A 16480-nucleotide genomic window follows, 5' to 3' on the forward strand; every position below is an offset into this window, starting at 1 on the left:
TGTTTTGTCAATGCGTTTCATTCATTTCAAACGTAATAAAAGCATCTGTGTCCCAGAAATGTGGGTATCTTAAAATCGTAACCTAGCGTGGGCATGTGCGTACAGATGTGCTTGCTGGCGGAGACACAGAAAAGAAAGGGGGAGATGCGGTTCTTTCCGGTGGTGCACTCTTAAATAGTCTGTGACGCTTTTGTCTTTGCGTTTGTGGAAGGTTACAGCTACAGCTCGATCTAAAAAAGACTCGGCACGCATGTTTTCACAATCACAATGTAGTGCAACATGATTTCCCGAGGAACTTTAGCTAGGAAGGAGGTGTTGCAAATGTTTCTCTTAAAGCCACAGCACAGCCGAGCCAGTGGTGTCAGCTGATTGAGCAAGTGCGCATGTCCCTTTAAGAAACACGGGCGCGATAGCGATGATGAAACTACGGTATGCGGGATTATGCAGAGAATAGAAGAGAAAGAGGCTCTGTCTGTGTGGTGGCACAATTTAGGTTGATTGTAGTCCCTCTGCACTTTGACTCGGGGTGGATTTGTTTGCCGGAGGCAGTTCCTGAGCTGGCGCAAGCAATTGGCTGCTGGTGTACCTCTGCGTGTGTGTAATTTTTTTTTTCCTTACTCGCTCTTCACACGTTCTGAATAGGAAGAAAATATGCTGTCGTATGAGTACAGGAACCTAAAGTCACAACGCGGCTTTAGAGATCACCAACATGTTTGAAGATTAACCAGGCTGTTCATGAGATTTAGAAGATCCACGCCAGCGCAAGCGAGACATTCCGAATCTACTCTGAGAGCACGCAGAAGAGAACGGACTTTTTCTCCTGCAGTGGACCAGTGAAGAGGGGGACCCACGCAATTCGGCGACATGGGAGAGAAGAGGGTGTCGCGATGGTACTTCGGGGGCATCGCCTCTTGCGGCGCTGCCTGCTGCACGCACCCGCTGGACCTTGTCAAGGTAAGCAAATGCGGATGAGTGGGGATTTGGTGGAGCTAGCCTGAGCGGTGCCGCGCTGGAAGCAGCAGGGCCGCTGGTATTCCGTCTGCCGCGTGTGCAATACTACGGCCCAGTTATCCGATGCATTACAACACACCTGCCCCAAATACATTTACAGTTTATAATCAAGTTGCGCGATTATCGGCCGAGTTACTTGTAACTCGCAGCACGGCTTTTGTTGTTGCTCGACAGCTGACACCTCGATGGAGCAAAGAATCACGGCAATCTAAAAGTTGCAATCACGCTTTCTTTCAGGAACCAGAAGCACGTGAAGTTAGAGGTGAAATAGCTGCCAGAGCCCGATTCTTATCTCCTGCTAGTGCTCTTTCCGTGCCGTGTAGTGCAGTTTACTCCCGCAGTTCGCGCTCTCTCGCGGAATACTTCCATCTGCTCTGGCCGTGCACAGTGCGAGGTGAATACGGGCTGAATGTGAACAGTGCGTCTCGAATTACGGCCATCGAACACAAGCCTCCTGGATCTCTCGTTTCGTTTGATTTGTTGTGTTAGCCGAGACAATGACACAACTTACGGTATCGAGTTATTGTTGCAAAGACCATCCCTTTGTAACAGTAACTCCAAGGTCTTACATCACGACAGCACAAAAAAGTGATACATGACATAAGTGATAAACGTCATTAATTGATTGCGTTAGGTTGGGTTGTGGTATGTCACTGTTTAAAATGGATCTGTGAGTAGGCAATCACATCGCCAAGCACCAGGAATTCAGTTGGAAATACTACCCCACAGGTTTTCCCCCTTCCATTCCTGCAGTGTCATGATGTGACAAGCATGTATTCACATATGGGTGTGGACAGAGAAAAAGTGTCACCCACGTCTGTAGATTTAATTTCCTCACGTGGGTGCTGTAATCTGCAGCTGGTGAGGTGTTTTTAGAAAAAGAACAGGAAGATTTGGTCTCTTCTCTCCCCTCCCCTCCCAGAATGGTCAGTTTGGGTCCCTGATTTAGACTGGGGACATATGAAGGCATTTGTTCTTTGCAGATATGCTTTGTCTAGTGAACTGTCCCTTTTGGAGGTCATGGAGTTATAACTACTTGTTTTCACGGAACCCTGGGAAGCTCCACCCACTCAGAGGTCATTTGGGTCAAGCCTGACGTTTCTGGACTTTGGCTTAGTTTCAGTGGGCTTCTCCTGTCTGGAGGAGTCTCTTCCACACACACACCAGTGTGACCTTTGATCCACTTCACTGTGTCCCTTAAGCTTGGTACAGTGCTCCTGTTGGCCTCGACTCCAGCAAGTCGACTTAGCTGAGCCTCCTTGATTGTGTTAATTTTGTCTGAAAGAAACGGTTCAGTGCCAGACTGAATACCGTTATATGTGGTAATTCACAGAGCTTTGACTCTGTCTGGTGGTATAAAAGGGTGTGTAAAAATGTAAGCTATGTAGTTTTCCCAGGGCATTTGTTGTCAGGAACAGTTTGGAAATTATGAAACGCAGAGCAGGTGTTCTGCACGGGCGTGTAAGCAAATGAATAAAGCCAAGACAGAACAGAGAAAGTAACTTCCTGTTCAGATCGTGGTCTCGACGTCTGCGGACATTGCTTAGGTTCCTGTGAGTAAAGACGGTGTTACACCTCTGCTTTGTGGGTTTCGCCTCAAGGGTATCGAAGAGGTCATGTTCTCGCACGCCTCTTGAGAGTTAGCGCATGTAGATATCACATTGTATGAGGGTTAGCGGCTGAGTTTTAGAACTTGAGCTCCACCCATTGTGCACTGCTTTACAGGCCCCGCCCCCTTGTTTTTCTCACTAGTGCGTTGAACACCGTGCAGGTGAAGGTAAATTTTTTCCCCTTCTCCCAAGTGGCCTTGATCTCTGCTTTTATCAGAGCCACTCTGACCAGCCGCTGAGTGTCCTACAGGTAGAGATACTCCCTGATTTTCAGGTGTTGGAGATGTCTTGAGTTGCCCAACTGTAACACAATAAATGGGTTGATTGGTGTCCTGCTGTAAACACTTCTCTCTTGGACATGCACATATGCACATATGAGGGGAAAAAAGGAAAATGTAGTTTATTAATATTAAACCAACGGTTTTGTGCAAAACGGGGGTTTGTCACTAAACATTTCTTTCAAATGCTTGATGTCGGTACCACAGGTGGACATGATTCAAACTCATTTTGGGGCAAAGGTCTCACTTGAATGAAGAGTGACAAACTGACCTGACCTTGAAATATGTTTCCTTAATAAGGTGCTTAAATATTTGCTCTTGCAGCACTTTGCCTAGGCGGAGACTACTGCGTGTTCTGCTGGTGATTTTGTCTGGTTGGTTCTGTAAATGCTACAGGAAGATGTTATTTGCACTGGTGTTTAACATGCCAGCTGCAGACATATAATTCCATTTGACCAGAATCCCAGTGGTGGTTTGGATATGTCTCTTTCTTCTGGAGAAAAAGTAGCTACATTCTGCATCCTTTTATGAGTATAGTGTCGTGCTTGAAATGTGAGAAAGTGTTGTAGATTGAGTTTACCGACCTTGGGTCCGGCATGACTGCTCTTTCTTCATTTGACTTTGTGTTGTAATGTCATTTAAAACAGTTCTGAAAGAGCTAAGGATTTATCGACTTATCTTGCTGGTGCTGTTGACCGGTTTCACTTCCAACGCTAAAATATAACCTTACAGCAGTAATTGACTTTGCATACATTTGCTTGGATTTGAAGAGAAATTGCAGATGGCTTACTTGCTGGTCAGGGCAGACCGAAAAAAGTAGCCTACCTCTAGGAAGATTTAGAAATCTCTGAGATATGTTTTCCCCTGCTCCCATTGGCTGTGCCGTGTCACGTGACCGTGCACTCTCCCCAGCCACCTGTTCTGGAGGAGGCTGATCTGAATGAAGTGTAAGGAATGACGTGTACATATTAAAGGCCACCTGGGTACACAGGCATCAAGGTTAGAGCCTTTCGCACCTGTTTCTCAGGCCCTTATAAGCCTGGAGAAGCGGTAGTATATTTAAAGCCCTATAGGCCAGGCTGATCGTTTGAATGGCTTTGGTGATATATTTATTTTGCCTTGTGACATATGTGGCCTCTTGGCGCGCGTCCACGACCACAGACCAGTCAGTAAAGACAGCGCCCGCCGGGTGGGTCACCCGACAGATCACGGTGTTCGGCAGAAACACGTAGACCCTCTTTTCCTGTTGTGCGTGACACAGTATGCGAAGTAACTCATCCACACAGAGGACAATGTTGCGTGGGGACAGTCACACGGTGTTTCTGTGTGTGACACACTGGTATAGCTGGATTTATTTATAGAAGCAGTCCACTCGTGTGGTGAAGCGCTCTGCTCAAGGTTGCATCAGCAGTACTCTGCCTTGATTACGAGTCCCTTGCATTGCTTCTTAGTAGGTTAAGTTGTAGGTTATGTGTGTCAGTTACAGGTCCATCAGCTCAGGTGTGTTCAGGACCACGCATCCAGGGCTGTGTTGTTAACTGGACCTCCACTTTGGCACTGAACTGAGTGATATGTTGTGCCTCATTTTGCCACTTTACTGCGGTTTCTTCCGTGGTTTATAGGGCATGAACTTAAGTCGGACTTAAACCTGTTTGTTTCCCCTTGATTGTGAAGACTGGCGTGACGGTGCTGCTTCACGGCCACCTCTGCTCCCTGAGTGTTTGTTTTCTGTTTCTCTTCCCTCGCTGATGCGGAGCGGATTTCGGGGAAGGACAGGTCTGGTCTTCGCTCTGCCTCAGCGTGACACATGCTCTGATGGAGTAGTGATTAAGCCTCGGTGAGAGTGTCAGTCTTAGCTCATCAGGGGGCTGTCGAGTTTGGGTGTAAAAGGCTCAATCGCATCAGTATCAAGACATTTTGCTGTGAACCTCAAGGTGCAAATCTAGGCTGTGCTACTAGAAGAGCTCTAGGGATATACGATGCGTGAGACCGCAGCGGTTTGCCTCTAATTCCTTCGTGTACCTGTGAGGTGACACTGATGATGATGATAATCATGATAATGGAGATAATGGTTATGATTATGCTAATGATGTTGATGTTGATGATGATGATGATGATGATTATGGTAATGATGATGTTGATGCGGCTGATAATGGTCATGCTGATGACGATGATAACGATGATGAGGATATGAGGATAACCCCCTCCCTCTCACCTGCCCCCCCCCTGCAGGTGCACCTGCAGACGCAGCAGGAGGTGAAGATGCGGATGGTGGGCATGGCGATGCACGTGGTGCGGAATGACGGGGTGCTGGCGCTCTACAATGGGCTCAGTGCCTCCCTCTGCAGGCAGGTCAGTGTAAACACACAGGCTCTCATTGTTTGCTGTGGAGATAGGTTTCTGTCATTACACTGGCCGCTTCCTGGAACGAGGCCAGCTGCCGGAACCAGAGAACATCAAGCTGAACCTTCCGGAATGTCTGCCAACAGTCTGGATGAAGGAAGAAAAGAAGAATCAGTTATACAGCACAGTGAAGCATGAATGAGCTTTTTGTTCCAAAACTCTACAATACTACAACAATAGAGTGTGACAAATAACTTTAATTCAGGGGGGCAGATCTTCTCTTTTTGAAAATTTCATTTTTAACTAACTCTGACAGTCATTACATCGAGTTGTTTTTCCGAAGCTTTTATCCTTACAAAGCAAATTTAAATCAGCACATGTAACAAAAGACCACATGAACAGCAAGCATTACATGACAGACCACATCTGAACCTGTGTCAGTACATCACACATTGCTACAATAACTGGTGCCATACTACATATATACTGTGTTTTGAAGTTATCAAAAAATTGCATCTGCATACACATTGTTACAATAGTCAGAAATTACATCAACTTTTTTGTTGGTGGTAATACAGTTCCCTTCTATCGTTCATGCAGCTGGTTTAGGTATTAGCTCTACAGTGTGGCCTGATTGTTTTTCCTCCTTTTTTTGCTGAGTCAGATCCGAAGGTCAAAGGTGAATGAGATTAAGTTGTTCAGTAACACCTCTGAAGGAGGGCTAAGGTGAGGTATCATCCAGTCAGACTGGTAGATTTGTGTGTTTTGAAACACAAGAACAACATCCAGGTAAGACATCCTATCCGAAGCTGGATGTCCAGTTTTGGTGCCTAGGGGGTCCCTCTTGTGGCTAACCATTGGTATGGCATGACACTGGAACTGTGGGCCTCTGACTTGTACATTACATTACGTTACATTGCATGCATTTAGCAGACGCTCATATCCAGAGCTACTTCCATCGCAATTGAACATAAGTGTATCCATTCAATTTAAACAAGCAACAGTGTCAGACCAGGCTCACAACACTCCCAGACCAGTGAGTGTGAGCGTAACGCTTTTTAAGCTCTACCACAAGTTAACTTGTGCACTCTGGCAAAAGCCAAGTATAGTACAATACAATAGGTCTTAGAACATATTCACACACAATTCATAATACATCATAATACTACACATGCTGCACATGCAGTTCTGTAAGGCTTAGGTTTTTGACAGCCCTAGTTAAGGCTAGTTGTTAGTTGTTGATTTGAACTTCATGTTCTTTCTTCATGGTTTTCCCTCTTTGTTTGACTGTAGCTTTAAAGACTGATATGTGTGTGTGTATGTGTGTGTGTGTGTGTGTGTGTGTGTGTGTGTGTGTGCGTTCGTGTGTGTATGTGAGTGAGTGTGTGAGTATGTGTGTGTGTCTGTATGTATGTGTGTGTGTATGTGTGCATGTGTGAGTGTGTGTGTGTATGTGTGTGTATGTGTGTGTGTGTGTGTGTGTGTGTGTGTGTGTGTGTGTGTGTGTGCGTATGTGAGTGAGTGTGTGAGTATGTGTGTGTGTGTGTGTGTGTGTGTGTGTGTGTGTGTGTGTGCGTATGTGAGTGAGTGTGTGAGTATGTGTGTGTGTGTGTCTGTGTGTGTGCGTGTGTGTGTGTGTGCGTGTGTGTGTATGTTTATGGGTGTGTGTATGTGTATGTGCGCATGTGTGAGCGTGTGTGTATGTGTGTGTGTGTGAGGAACAATTTGTCCTTGCACGTAGTTCACTTGAAATGGTTTGCCTGCCAGCGTTTGTGCTGTCGTGGCTCTGGGGGCACTGAAGGTCCTAAATGTGAACAGTAGAGTCTGGTGTAGCTCCAGACCTCTGAGACACATTTCAGAGGTGGGAACACTGGTCTGAATGTTCCCACAGATAAGGCGGGTGTCAAGTATGTGGCACGAGGGGTTTCAAAGGTGAATATGTGTGGAATCTGTGTCTGACTGCTCTCTCTCTCTTTTTTTCTTTGTCACTCAAACTTTCCCTCCCCCTCCCTCTCTTTTATTTGGTCTTGTCTCTGTCTGTCTCTCCTTTCCCTGTCTCTTTCCCTATCTGTCTGAACCACGTCCTCTCTCTCTGTCACTGTCTCTGCCGCCCTCTCTCTCTCTCTCTCCACTTCTTTTATCTCTCTCCCTCTCTTATCTCTGTCTGTCGGCTGCCTCTTACTCTGTCTCCCTCTCTGTCCCTCCCTCTTCCTCTCTCTCTCCCCCCTCTCTTTTGTATTTTTTCTCTTTTCTCTCTGTGTCTTCTCTCCCTCTCTTTCTTATTCTTCTTTCTCATTCTCTCTCCCTCTCTCTGTCTCTACTCCTCCCTTTGTCTCTCTCTCCTTCCCCCTCTCTCCCTCCCTCTCTCTGTCTCCCCCCCCCCTCCTCAGATGTCATACTCGCTGACTCGCTTTGCCATATACGAGACGGTGCGGGACATGATGGGCGGGTCCAAGCAGGGCCCCATGCCATTCTACCAGAAAGTCCTGTTGGGTGCCTTCGGAGGTACGGGACGCCCTCCAGCCTCCCTGCACCCTCACAGCCGGAATGGGGCTAGGATGGGGGTGTTGTTTTATTCACCTCCTATTCCACCGATGGGCTTCTGAGAAGAAGCTATTGGCCCACTGGCATTCAGCGATGGAGTATTTCCAGAATAAAATGTTGTGTACAAAATACATCAGTGATCATATGGGCCTCCTTATTAACAAGTGATTTACTGTATATGGACAGCAGTTAGACTACAGTTTTGATACCATATGGCAGACATTGTAATTCTCAATTTGCACTCAGTTCTTTTTTTTTGACCTAAATTTGGTTTTACATTACATTACTTTACATTACATTCATTTAGCAGACACTGTCATCCAGGGCGACTTCCAACACAAGAGAACAGACATGGGTCCCTCCAATTTGAAAAAGCACACTGTCAGACCAGGCTAACAACACTCCCAGACCAGTGATTGTGAGCACAACACCATTCAAGCACATACCACAAGTTAACCTGTGCCAATGTTAAACTAGACAACCTAGAAAACTTAAGGGAAGTCAAGTGCACACACTACCACATATGTGACTACACTGAGCTTTAATTGTAATTCTGATTTTTTTCTTGTATGCTAGACATCCATTATTTGTCCTGGATGAAAATGATTGGGATGATGATGATGATGATGATGATGATGATGATGATATGACAGTATTTGAGTCTTCATTTCCGTGTCTCTCTCTCTCTCTGTAGGCTTCACTGGGGGCTTTATTGGGACCCCTGCAGACATGGTCAACGTCAGGTGAGAGAACACACACACACACACACACACACACACACACACACACACACACACACCTTCAACGCGCGCGCACACACACACACCTTGCACACATGGCACACATAGTTACTCATGTCCTTGGGCTGCGAAAAAGGAGAAGAATACATCCTCTGCACCCGAATGACATCACAGGAGCTCCCAGCATCCCTAGCAATGTTTGGCATACTGGGATGTTGCTAGGGCTCCTCCTAGCAACGCTCAGAGCAGCAGAACACTGTCATGACCTGTAATTATAGTCTCACTAGTGGAATGTAGGCAGGCTCTGTGGCTGTGGGCAGAACAGTGGTGAAATGCTGTTCAGGCCTGTGGTAGTGGTTAGATCGGTGGAATGCTGTTCGGGCTTGTGGTTTTATTTGGAGTACTGGAACAATGTCGAGAGCTAGTAGTAACGTTCGGAGCAGTGCAACACCGTTAGGGACATATTAACCCCCAGGGCCCTATAAAATAAGTATGTGTAACTTTCACTTCTAGCACCTGAAAAAAACAGTATCAGACACAGTGAGGTTGCACTTCATATGAAAGACATTTACCCCTCGTCACACTCCATGATGGACAGGGATCATGGTTATAAGAATTGAAAAAAAACACACCCATCTTTTCCCGATTGAGGGTTTAGTACCTCCCACTCAAAGGCACGACAGCAGCATCCCTCCGGAGGTTTCAGCTGAAAAACCTCCTGGCTCTTACATTCACACACACACTCACACACACACACACACACACACACACACAGGCATTTTTGTGATCTTCCACATGTTTGTTTTCAGGCTGCTCAAAATTCAGAGTCTGTTTACTGTTGATGCACCAGGCAGAGCCGGCAGTCCTTTTGAAAGGCAGTGGTGTTAACCAGTCAGAGCAGTTTCCATGCCGGATTATGTGGCCTGGAGTAAACTGCTGGGTCCAAACAACAGAGGCTGTTAATAATGGATGCTATATGTAAGAGACAATAGTAGACAGACCCAAGCTCTGTATGTAGATAAGGTGATATTCCATTATTGTCCACTAGACGGCAGTGTAGGACTGTGTGCTGTTGGTTTTCGTCTGGTTTGGCCTGCATGCTGTTTGTATGTATGCATGTATATGTGTGTGTGTGTGTGTGTGTGTATGTGTGTGTGTGTGTGTGTGTGTGTGTGTATGTGTATGTGTATGTGTATGTGTATGTGTATGTGTATGTGTATGTGTATGTGTGTGCATGTGTGTGTGTGTGTGTGTGTGTGTGTGTGTGTGTGTAAGGTGGAACTGGCTGGGGGGTGTGTGTTGTGTTCTTGCCACCTGTCCATGGAGGTATAGCCTACTGTGAGAGCTGTAGTAGAGCTTAGGAGTGTCTAGAGGACCGTGAAGCACAGAAAAGGAGTAGGCAGACCAGTTCTACCCTGACCATACACAGAATACCTCTAATTCAAACAGAATCGGAAACTCCACTCTTTATGCAGTTGATTTTTTTTGACTACGTGTTAGATACAGGCTGACTGTTTTTTTTTTTCTCCTCCAGAATGCAGAATGATGTTAAACTGCCACCAGAACTGAGGAGAAAGTGAGTGTGTGTTTTTAATGTGTTATTATCAGTACCTGTCCAATACATGCCAGGTGTGTGTGTTGTGTGCAGCATCATAACAGTGTGTGTGTGTTATGTGTAAAGTAATGGGATAGTGAGCTTTGTGTGTATGGTGATGTCGTGAGTGTGTTTGGTATATACAGTGGTGTGGTGACTGCATTTGTTGAGTGATGTTATAGTAGAATGTGGTGTATATTATGGTGCAGTACACTGTGTTCGCTGTGTGAATAGAGTCGCAGCACTGTGCGTCTGTTGAATATATATACTATTTTAGTAGAGTTTGCATGGTTTGCATATTGTGCTGGGGGATAGTTTGTGGTATAGTTTGTTTGGTATGTGATTAGTGTTGGAATACAGCGTGTGTGATGTCTATACTACTGGGGTGTAGTGTATTTGGTGTTTGTGTGTAGTGTTGTGTTACAGTGTGCTTGAAATGAATAGCCAAATGAGAAGAGAAAGGAAAAAAAGTTTTTTTTTTTTTGTTTTTTTTCACGGGGAGAAAGGCATTCATTTTGGAACTACAGTGCGTAATTGACCTGTTTGTGTGGCTGTCTGTCCCCTCTGTATTTCACAGTTACGCCCATGCACTGGACGGGTTGTTCCGAGTCTGGAAAGAGGGTGAGACGGGTGCAGGGGCGTGGCAGGGGGAGGAGGGAGAGGGATTAAGCCCCTCCCACAGAAATAGCTAATTTTATATCCTCCTTTGTTTTTTTTTAGTGACTGGAAAGAGCAGATATCAGTTCATTGTCTTTACAGTACAACTGTGTGTGTATGGATTTGTGTGTGTATGTTTGCTCCTCAACAGTGATGTGTCTGTGTATATATGTCTATGATTGTCTATGTGTATATGTATGTGTGTATGTTTGTGCATGTCTGTGTCTCTACATTGTGCATGTGTGTATGAATGGATATTACATGCATGATTGTTTTTGCAGGACTGCCTCTTTATGCATGACTCCATGCATGTGTGGGTGTGCATGTGTTTATGTGCGTGATGTTTTGGGCTAATTGCTTCCAAGTATAGCTTTGTGGTTCTGTATGGTTTGAGCAAACAGTTGTGGATGAATGTGGTACTTACCCCAAGCGCACATTGCAATAGAGAACAAGACCACAGACAGACAAATTTATTCTTAGAGCACCGAAAACAATACTCCACATGTGCAAAGAGACTGAAGTTGGTGGCCAACACTTTCAGTGGCCTTTCTGTGGTGTGAATAACAAGATATCATTCTGCTGATAGAAATGCATACACCTTCCATTATCATTGACTCTTCCATTTAAAACTCACCCTAGGCTCCTACAACAGCATAAAAATGACATATCAGTATCTTTACATCAAGTTCACTGATATACCTAGTGTCTACATTACACCTGTAAATTTACAACTTAGTATAAAATAATGATACCAATGACAATATGATCAAAATGCTTAATAATTTAATATTTAGTTTATTTTTTTAGATATATGGAGAATTGTGATTTATTTCTCTTTGTGTTAAAAATTAATTTCTGTATTCATGGAAGCTAATCCTATTAGCCTTCTAAAAATATTTTTTAAAATTAGAAGTGCCTTAATTTTTTCTGCCTAAGCTGTTTCCTCTAATTCTTTGCTCTAATCAGATCTTTGCTGACCTCACCATTTCCTGGGGCTCTGCAAAAATAAACAAAGGGCCTCAAATGGCATTCCCCAGCAGCTGGTCTAACTTTTATCCACGTGAATTTGGTTTTTAATTTGAAGTAAGGTATTACACATGTATAAACAGAAGCCTCACACTGAGTCTAAGTCTTCTCATCCCTGAAGATCAGTCACTGGCTGCAGTCAGTCCTGTACTGTGTGTATGTTTGTCTTTGTGTGTGTGTTAGTGTGAGTGTGCGTGTTTGTCTAGGATTGTATGTTTGTCTGTATGTACCTTTGTGTGTGTGTGTGTGTGTGTGTGCCACATTTGCGTGTTTGTCTGTGTGTCCCTGAACGTTTGAGTGTGTCTGTGCTCATGTGTGGGTCTGTGTATGTGTTGTGTGTCTGAGTGTGTGTGTAACTCCTGGCTGTGTGTCTCTGCAGAGGGAGTGAGGAAGCTGTTCTCTGGAGCCACCATGGCCTCCAGCAGAGGGGCACTGGTCACTGTGGGACAGGTGAGGGACAGGTGGTGTACTCTGAACAGATCGAGGCATGCTGGGAGGGAGTGAGGCACGCTGGGAGGGAGTGAGGCACGCTGGGAGGGAGTGAGGCACGCTGGGAAGGAGTGAGGCATGCTGGGAAGGAGTGAGGCACTCTGGGAAGGAGTGAGGCATGCTGGGAAGGAGTGAGGCACGCTGGGAGGGAGTGAGGCATGCTGGGAAGGAGTTAGGCATTCTGGGAAGGAGTGAGGCATGCTGGGAAGGAGTGAGGCACGCTGGGAGGGAGTGAGGCATGCTGGGAAGGAGTGAGGCACGCTGGGAGGGAGTGAGGCACGCTGGGAAGGAGTGAGGGAGGGAGTGAGGCACGCTGGGAGGGAGTGAGGCACGCTGGCAGGGAGTGAGGCACGCTGGCAGGGAGTGAGGCATGCTGGGAAGGAGTGAGGCACTCTGGGAAGGAGTTAGGCATTCTGGGAAGGAGTGAGGCATGCTGGGAAGGAGTGAGGCATGCTGGGAAGGGGAGCTGCTGTGTACAGAGCACATGTGCTTACACCTAAAGCATATCTGAATGGGGTGTGTCTCTGTGTCCAGCTCTCCTGCTATGACCAGGCCAAGCAGCTGGTGCTTAGTACTGGGGTCATGTCCGACAACATCTTCACCCACTTCCTGGCCAGCTTCATCGCAGTGAGTCACCGGCTTCTGATTGGTTACATTTTTCACATGTGAAGTGGTGTTTCTCAGGACCTGTTGGTTTTTGCTTTATCAATATTGTCTGTGAAACAGCAAAGAGGCAAACTGGCACAAGTCACGAGTAGACAATAACTACCAATAATTAATGACTATTGATTAATTTACAGTGGTGCGAAATAATTTAATGAACTCCCCCATCCCATTTCTCCCCCCTCTTACTGTAGGGAGGCTGTGCTACCTTCCTCTGTCAGCCACTGGATGTGCTTAAGACAAGACTCATGAACTCTAAAGGGGAATATACGGTGAGTGTGGGGGCGGGGCTGTGGGCGTGTGGGAGGGATTACGGGGTGGGAGGGGCTGCTGAAGGCTTGCGCAAGAGGGTGGGGTGGGATGGGGGGAGTATGGTTAATACACGACTGGCTGCTTATACTGTCAATTCCACAGCCCCCAGATTCAATCGTAGCATTGGGTTCAAATTACATTTTTTGAACTCACTTCTTGTTCTTGAAATTTGATCTGCTTCTTTCCAGTGTAACTACCATGTACTGACAGAGGTTCCTTTTCCCCCCCCACCCCCCCCCCCCCCGCTTTCTCTCACTCTGATGCTGTATCTCACTATCTGTCTTTTTTGTCTTTTTCCTTTAGGTCTGTCTGTCTGTCTTTATTTTCTCTCTCTCTTTTCCTCTCCCTCCGCTGCTGTATCTGTCTGTCTCTTCTTTTTTGTTTTCCTTTAACTCTGTCTCTCTGTGTGTCTTTCTCTCTCTCTCTCTCTCTCTCTCTCTCTCATTCTCTCTCTCTCTCTCTTTCTCTCTCTTTCTCCCTCTCTCTCTCTCTCTTTCTCTCTCTTTCTCTCTCTCTCTCTCTCATTCTCTCTGTGTTTCTGTGGCTCTTTCTCTGTCTTGGTCCCTGTGTTTGATAATGTTTTTTTTTCATTGAGTGCGTCCATTTCTCTGCGTTTCAGGGTGTGATGCACTGCCTAACAGAGACAGCAAAACTGGGACCCCTGGCTTTCTACAAGGTAGCAACAGTACAGTGCTAAACCTGCTAGGGCCTTTGTTGTCAGTGTAATTGTTATTTTTATCTCTTGCAATAAAATTCAAAAGGGCTTTATGCAGCTAGTGTTGTGGAAAGAACCAGGTTACTTACAACAAAGACAAGTTTGATTGTGATGCTGTGGTTTTGTGTTGCGAAATTTATTAAAATTCAGCACCCTTTCAGAGAGTTCTGATTTAGGTGGCCTGTCCTGACCTCTGATGTCACAGAGCCGTCACAAAGGACACAGCAAAAAGGCTCTTAAAACTACAGGCTGCCTCACTATCCAATTCCATAGGGAGGGTCTTGTTCCAGCTGTCCTTTGACATCTTCTTTCACTACAGGGCCTTATTCTGTCCAATCCCATTACAGGGCCTTGTGCCTACCAAAACCAACTGTCCAATCCCATTGGAGTGCCTTTGTTTCCACTGTAACCCACTGTCCAATCCCATTACAGGGCCTTGTGCCTACCAAAACCAACTGACCAATCCCATTACAGGGCTTTGTGCCCACTGTAACTGACTGTCCAATCCTGTTACAGGGCCTTGTTCCAGCAGGAATCCGCCTGATCCCTCACACCGTGCTGACCTTCATCTTCTTGGAGCAGCTGCGCAAGTACTTTGGCATCGTTGTCGTCACCTGAGCGTGACGCGTGACCTTTGACACACCGGTCATCTTGACCGCACAACTGCCCTGCCCGCCGTCACCACCCCTGTCCCCCTGATCGCTAGGTAGATGGGCAAGACAACAGTGACCACACCCCCTTCTCTTCCCTGACACAACCCTAACAAGACATCTCCAGAAACCACCACAGAGACCCAATTCTCACGCATGCTGAGATCCAGTTCACACACCCTGAGACCAAATTTTCTGACATACAGGGGAACCAGATAACATACATACTGATGTCAATTCACACATACATACACACACTCTGAGAACCAGTTTACACACACTGAGATCCAATCTCTCTCTCTCACACGCAAACACAAAATCCCAAAGCACCCAAAGACTGAGCCACACTGAGGCAGATACAGTGAACCGACATCTCCTTTCACACTGAGACTCCAACTGGAAGACTGATAGCTCCCCTATGGGCTGGGAGGTGGAAGTGCTTTCTCATTCCTCATCATTCCAGTAGTACTGTACTGTAAACCGCCCCAGGTAGAGTTGACTGAAGCCTTCCTTCAGGTAGTTACATCTGCTGAGCTGCTAATCTGCTTTATCTCAAAATTGCACCGCCAGTGAAACAAGCCATTTTTTCCCTTTGCCCCCCCCAAGCCCCCCCCCCCCCGCCAAAAAACCCGCAAAAAGCCTGCCCTTAGTGTTTAAGTAATGAGTGGATGGTAGCTAATCACTGATACTGTACCAGACCAAAGCCCTCACATTTAAGCACTCAGAGCCTCTGTAAAGCCTTTTATTCCCAATTCCCTATTAAGGGCCCCTACTATGCTGTAATATGGGGTATATATGTTTTTTTTGTCTCAGAAAAGGAGCATGGACCTCTGCACATTTCACTTAAACGTTAGATTTTTACAGTAGTTTCCCTGTAGTTAATGTGTCTGTGTGTTATATGATAGGAGGGGAAACGTGTAGCACCAGTGGCACACACAGGAAGGTGTCTCCATCCTGCTCCACAGCAGATAAAGAGAATGTGTTTCACAGAGCATAAATCACACAGGGGATTTTGAAAGGGGATATGAAATGGAGTGAGATGAGGTACAGCATCCCCCTGTGGCCAGAGGCAGACGTGCAGAAGGATGCTTGCTGTGTGTGAGTGTGTACGAGTGTGTGTGTGTGTGTGTGTGTGTGTGTGTGTGTTATACTGCCTTCCAGAGGTGTAATGGGCAGAGGCTATTATGGGCTGCATTAAGAGTGCAATTTTCCCACAAAGTAGGCTTGTTAGTCCTCCCTGCCACCTCTGACACACATGCACTCTTGAACAGACACTCACACACAGGCACGCACACACACATACACAGTGTCCTAATCTGTACTTCTCTGCCCGGAGCCAAGAGAATTATCTATAAAAAGTATTTAAAAGTGAAATTGCACTTAATTGAGATTAATTTTAAAGTAATTACCTCCTTCCGTTTAAGAATGACTTCCTAATGTCCCTCTGTGTGTCTGTGACAGTGCCTTATTTTACTTTTGGCCTGCAGAGGGCAGTGTGGCACTGTGTTTCTGCAGTTTGTGCGTGGAAAATGAGAGCTGGTAGCAGACAGTCCTGTGTGTGTATGTGTGTGTGAGTGTGTGTGTGTGTGTGTGTGTGCATGCGCGCATGTGTGCACATGTGTGCATGTTTGCACAGAGCTTAGATGCTCTATCATTCCAGGCATAGTCTGTTCAGATATGTGAAGAATCTTATATGAGGTGTGTATGAGTTGACACTTTACATGTGTGTCCACCACACTTTTTGGCATAATTTGTGGCATAATTCCACCACACTTTTTAAATAAAACCCAAGGTTTTTGTGGTCCACCTACCATTACAACATAGGAGACAACAGTTATATTCTGTTAG

General features: G+C 46.0%; 1 protein-coding gene across 1 annotated transcript; it reads left to right on the forward strand.

Annotated features, from left to right (window-relative positions):
* Positions 1-441: 441 nt before the first annotated feature.
* Positions 442-15228, forward strand: LOC118788724 (solute carrier family 25 member 10). Its single transcript, XM_036544756.1, has 11 exons — positions 442-954; positions 5132-5251; positions 7633-7747; positions 8481-8529; positions 10061-10102; positions 10698-10741; positions 12183-12253; positions 12827-12919; positions 13150-13227; positions 13887-13943; positions 14499-15228. Exons 1-11 carry the CDS (start codon positions 865-867, stop codon positions 14598-14600), a joined length of 861 nt encoding a protein of 286 aa, XP_036400649.1. The 5' UTR covers positions 442-864; the 3' UTR covers positions 14601-15228.
* The last annotated feature ends 1252 nt before the right edge of the window (positions 15229-16480 follow it).

Source organism: Megalops cyprinoides, chromosome 1, assembly GCF_013368585.1.
Source record: "Megalops cyprinoides isolate fMegCyp1 chromosome 1, fMegCyp1.pri, whole genome shotgun sequence".
NCBI lineage: Eukaryota > Metazoa > Chordata > Actinopteri > Elopiformes > Megalopidae > Megalops > Megalops cyprinoides.